Below are 6000 nucleotides of genomic sequence, written 5' to 3'. Positions count from 1 at the left end.
GAATGTTTCTCAGTTTAATTTGAACTGATTTGTCTGATGGTGGGTGCTTTTCCTGAATTCACATCAAGTGTTGATGTAATCTTTATGAAATTACACGTGTAATTCACCCATTAATAATAATTAATACTTAATCTATTTGCCAGTGAAGAAGAAGATGTCGCTTTCATACTCATAAAAAAAAAAAAAAATCAGCTGGGGGGGGGTTTAAATGGAGTTTAATTCATCGGAGCGTCGAAATGTTTTGGATGTTTTGCAGCTGAAAACGATTTTTTTTTTCAATCAAAGCAAAAACTCAGCAGAAACTTCCCTTCTCCACCACATCGAAACGTGGCGACCCGCAGGGAGGCGCTGTGCGTCCATGTCTGCACATGTACTTGGAAGTCCCAGTGAAGTAAAGACAGGGACACAAAGAACCAAAACAGAGTAATAAAACAAACTTGAAAATTAAACCATCGACTTCAGTCATTTGAATGATTAAAATACAAAATGAGAACGTCGGGATGACGTCCAAAACGCTGTGTCAATTATTCCAAAAATACACATATGCAGATACACTGTTCTATTTTTTGTCTTAGAAATGTGAATCAAGTGTCTGGAGGAGAAAAAAAAAAAGCGTTTGGTATATGCTCCTTTAATTGTCCTGAAAGCAGTTGCGACAAACAAAGACTCGTCCGGGTAAAATGCGAATTTTTCAAAAATCCACCTCTGTTAAAAATATACAATGAATTTATTTCCGATGAAGGTACTTTTTCTATGCAGCTGCTCTAACCATAACCCCTCCTCCTGGTGGTGCCCCCCGGGCGCTCTCTCTCTCTCTCTCTCTCTCTCTCTCTCTCTCTCTCTCTCTCTCTCTCTCTCTCTCTCTCTCTCTCTCTCCTCTCTCTCTCTCTCTCTCCACCTCTCGTCTTTCCTCCACAATCGCATGCTTCATTCCAGTGCACAAGCCTAGCGAAGCAGAAGGTTTAAGCAACGACCGAAGATGATAAATTCGCTCAGGGAATAATAATCTACCAAGCCCTCGGCTGTGTCTTTACAGGAATACCACTTGATCGCAGACGCATGTCGCGCTCACATGCTACACGCTGGGACTGTACACCATTTTTTTGACACAAGTGCGTCTACTTCTGTGTCTCTGGCCACAGAGAAAGTATTTGGATCTCATCGAGAAGGTTTTTGTTTTCCTCCATACTTTCATTGACTCTTAACGAAACACTGCTGGAAATATTTTTGGATGGTGACCACGGACTGGACTACCTGTTTACTGCTGTTTCACTCCATGAGAGGGCAAGGAACTGGGAGAATTGCGCCCGTTGCCTTTTCTCTGATTTAATACGGCACGTTGGAGACCTGTGAAAGGGGAGCAGTGCAGCTATATTCACACACCAAGGGTGTTATTTCTTCCAACCACTCACCTTAACGTGTTTTGGTGAATGGGGGTGCGCTAAATTCTATTCGTGGAGGTTTGACACAGCGAGGAGTGGAACGGGACTCTGTGCGAGGCGCGTCGGATCACCCAGGATTGTATATTCCCTCCTCTCTTTCGTAGGTCTATTTACATGTCCGACCTGACTGCTTTATGACAATGGATTACTTTCTGCTTTTATGCAGCGTCTTGCTGCCTGTGGTGTCCGCTGTTGAAGGTAAGGAATCCAATCTCAGTTGCTGTTTTCATTCTTAAGCGTATTTCTCTCCCCTTCAAATCAAGTGAGCCAGCACCCATTATCTGTGGACTGGGCGCCGCAGCGGGAGAGGCTCCCGCATACCCAAATTCTTACCGTTGTCCCATTCACGAATTAGTCCCTATCTTTGACTTCCAAAGTGGCCACCTGGCTTCATTTTAGGGAGCACTAATATCACTGCTGGCTTTACACAGCCAAGCACGGTGGCCTGCAGGTTTCAGCACCCAACACTATTGTTATGCGCGTCAACGAAAGCTCATCCATTACAATTGCACTTGTGTATTGCTTTTGTTAAATCCGCCAGTGCCGGCTGTTGCTGTTTTCTACCTTGTTTAAATTAAATAATAAACGCCACGTTTCATGTCCTCACGCTGCGAGCTCCGAAAGACACTTCCCGGGTCGACTGCGTTTATTTTAGGGCTGTGGCCTTTTGACATGTAGACTATTAGTTCGGGGTCAACAATTAACTAAACATAAAACGACAAAGGCATACTTTAAAACTCAGTTCAATTGTAAATATATGAAATTTATGTATTTATGTTATACATAATTATTTTGAAATATGCCATTTGTTAGTCTAAATTGAGTTAAATCTGTTTTTTTTAATTTCTAAACGTAGATTGTTCCGCGGCTGATGGTGATTTGAATATACAAGATTATTTAATGTTATTATGTACTGATTATTTACAATCTTTTTTGTTAGCTACTTAGTGAAATCTGTTTAATTGTTGATGAGTGATGATGTTTGCCGTGCGTAAAATCGTTGGGAACGTTCACCTCCCTTGCGCGCCACTAAAAGAGACAGCTTCCAACTCATCTATTCCTTTTCCACGCTTTGTAGTGTTTTGTCCGTTCAATCTGGTGGAAAAGGAGAGAGTAGTAGTGAGAATGATACTGAAAAGGAACAAAGACATGGATGCTACAACCCAGTCGAGGTTTCTGCCTGGGTTGTGACTCTAGCAGGAAAGTAGGACTCAGTAAACGGCTTTCTGTCGCTCAGCTTGTTGCCGGACTTGTCTGAAGGATTCCTTTAAAGGTTCCTTTTTTCAGCAAAGGAAATAAAACACAATTTTCATGGTTTTAAAATGGTTTACGAAATTTTTCTAATCAAGTCAAATTTTGTATACTTTTTGTACCTGGATTCAATCATTTCACGTTGAGAAACTGAATTTTAATAACGTGGAAAGATTGTCTATATATCGTAAACATATAATTTCCACGGGGATTTTTTTTTTTTAAAACACTGACAGTTTGGTCAAATGTTAATTTGACTCACTCTAATGGAAGATTGTTGTTACGTTCTGAACATTTGTAAAAACTTCACAAAGAATGAGTTTTTGTCGTCTGGCTCTTCTGTATTTTGACATGATGTCATGACCCTAATCTGAGACAACTCACTCAGTCCTGTTACAAACGAGGTGAAAAAGATCTCACTGCTGCTTAAAAGTCACTATTTGATGCAATTGGTTTTAAGTTTGTTTCCTCCAAGCAGGCCAGGGACAGAGAAAGGACAGTCAGGGTCCACGGTGAAAATAGCTTATAGACAAACTTATCTGGAATAGTTTGTAGCTGTCACCTCTAAATAACACAAAATCACCAAATTAAGTATGGCAAAACACACACACACACACACACACACACACACACACACACACACACACACACACACACACACACACACACACACACACACACACACACACACACACACACACACACACACTATGTTATTCATTAGATTCATATTAGATTCATCCATCAACCTTAAACGTAGTTTTGACATTTGTTAATTAAATCTTCAATCAATTTTTGTCCTTTACGAATAGGCATGGCTCACATTAGGCTAGGGTTTCAGCATGCCAGTTTCTCCAAAACACAAGTTATTTTGAAATTGTAGTTCTTTATTTTGCTCCCAAGCCCCCTCGGACATATCGCAGTGACCCCTGCAGGTCACCGGACTCCAGTGGGGGACCACTGACTGAAAACACATGGTTTGAACGGATGAGTGGATTCTTATTGTGCAGACGTTACGGCCTTCAGATGTAGATAGAGAAAATGATTGATCAATAGACAGATAGATCAATAGACAGATAGATAGAGAGAGAGAGAGAGAGAGAGAGAGAGAGAGAGAGAGAGAGAGAGAGAGAGAGAGAGAGAGAGAGAGAGATTTGCCAAAATTAAGGAGTTGGCTGCACATAGTGTGATGTATTTAGTCAGAAAAATGTATTCTCTATATTTGTGATAACAGGAATTTTATACAACACCCATGAGCTTTAAAACTTTTAGATGATGTACGGTAGCTGTTGGGATGTTTTTAATCATATCTGTCTTAACAGAAATTTTGGGAGATATAAACGGAGTGGTGGGAAAGTTTTCCTCGGCCACTCGGTCATGTTGTGCGTGTCTCCGGATCTTGGGGGTCAAGCAGTCTGGAGGAAGACTTAATAATTTTTTCTTCTTTATTTCCCTCTCTGTCTTTCTCTTTGTTTTAACACACTCATTAACATTTCTTCTTTAAAATGACATTTTGAAGTTTAACGTATGTGTACGTATGCACTTATTTACACTTCAAAATGTTATTTTCTTTTAATAATTCAATAGTGGACTTCAATTATGAGCCTGATCCAAATCTCCGTTTGTATATTCTCGGCCACAAACATGAGTGCTTAACAATAACCTGAAAATGTTTACACAGCTCAGTTAACTGAATGGGGTTGACTCAAATGAGCTCCTTAAAATAATGACCAGTCTGTTTGCGCATGATTACATATTCCTGTCGTGGCTGTTTTATTGCTTACCATCTAATGAATTCGTGGGGCTCGAGTTGAAATTTGTTTTTTTTTTTTTGCGTTCGATTTCTCACACAAAACCACTTTCTGTCTGAAATTTATTTAGCTTTTTTTTTTCTTTTTGAAAATACATTTTTCTCTTGCATAGCCAAAATCTGACTATTCGGTGGCCTCAGCGGGTAAAAAGGGCACTGACTGATCAACGTACAGCTGCTATCAATGTGCTCAGGAGACAAATTGCGTCGATGACAGTCCTCTGTGGCGCACAGGCGGTGAGGTTACTCCTCGGTGTAAATTACTTGTGATGCAGAGAGGACGCACAAAGTCACTATAATGACACTCAGACCAGACCAATGAATAGTAGCATCCACCAACCTCGATGTTGTTTATCTGGGTTGTCTTATTGTATAGGCTTTTAAATTATGTATTGAGATAAATTACTGTTTGTGGGACCCGTTCAGCACCTAAGCAACATAAAGCAATAAAGTGTTAGAGGTGAGCAAACTTACTGCTGGTCCGATTTTACATAACACAAATTAGGAGATTCGTGTTCATTTAAAATCGTTTGTGTATATCTCTATGGTTCAAGTCCTCTTTCTGCAACTTGCAGTTGAACAACTCTCACCTGGAATCGTTTTCTGTTTAAACTGAGACAAGTGGCTCTTTGTAGCGGCAGCACAAGGTTCCCCATCTAACTCTCAGCGCTTTTCTTTTCTATTTGTGGTGGCGTATATTTCGTGGAGCGATTACGCAAAAACAGGTCCTTTAGTGCACGCATGTTTGTGTTCATTTGAGTGAGATCACACCTCCACATGAGCTATACGTGCCCGTTTGCAGTCGCATTTCTCATCCTACTCTAACTTTTTAGCCCATGATCTTTCTTTTTGTCGACCAGATGTCCTCGTAATCATTATTGTCATTATTGTTAAACATTACCGACAGTGAATCACCTGGGATTATAGAATGTAAGAAGAAAAGAAGTATCTATCTATCTATCTATCTATCTATCTATCTATCTATCTATCTATCTATCTATCTATCTATCTATCTATCTATCTATCTATCTATCTATCTATCTATCTATCTATCTATGCAGCATTTAGTTAATTCGTATTGATGACATTGTTAAACGTGTATTAATTTTGCTTTACCATATAAAATGGGATATTGATGGCTGAGATGTAAATCGCTTAGGCACACACACATCACATGAGCGCACAGGGTGTCAATTGATGCGGTCTTATTGATCGGGTAAGACTGCGCTGCTCGGCCTTTTAAAACCGCAGAATCAGGCTGGATCCGGGAGACTGTCTAGCTGTCTTATTGATAGCAGCAATTACCAATTCATAGGGATACAGTATTTATCAATGCGTGCTGAATCAATTGACTGGCCAAACGATAGTGTCTCGTTTGCAAATGTCAGTGGTGCACTTTGCACAATGAAATAATACAAAACAATTATTATTAATTATTATTATTATTATTATTATTATTATTATTATTATTATTATTAATAATAATAATAATAATAA

At 39.5% G+C, this 6000-nt stretch overlaps 1 protein-coding gene across 6 annotated transcripts in view; it reads left to right on the top strand.

The window, feature by feature from the left end:
• Positions 1 to 946: 946 nt before the first annotated feature.
• The window catches only part of LOC137598415 (ephrin type-B receptor 3-like), a 59922-nt gene continuing 54868 nt past the window's right edge, over positions 947 to 6000 (top strand). For all 6 annotated transcript variants that reach the window (XM_068318504.1, XM_068318502.1, XM_068318500.1 and 3 more), the window contains exon 1: positions 947 to 1640. In XM_068318504.1, the coding sequence (XP_068174605.1) occupies positions 1577 to 1640 (64 nt within the window). In that variant the 5' untranslated portion in view covers positions 947 to 1576. The remainder of the gene's footprint in view (positions 1641 to 6000) is intronic.

The sequence above is a fragment of the Antennarius striatus genome, chromosome 7 (genome assembly GCF_040054535.1).
Source record: "Antennarius striatus isolate MH-2024 chromosome 7, ASM4005453v1, whole genome shotgun sequence".
Lineage (NCBI taxonomy): Eukaryota > Metazoa > Chordata > Actinopteri > Lophiiformes > Antennariidae > Antennarius > Antennarius striatus.
This window is presented reverse-complemented; position numbering and strand designations above follow the sequence as displayed.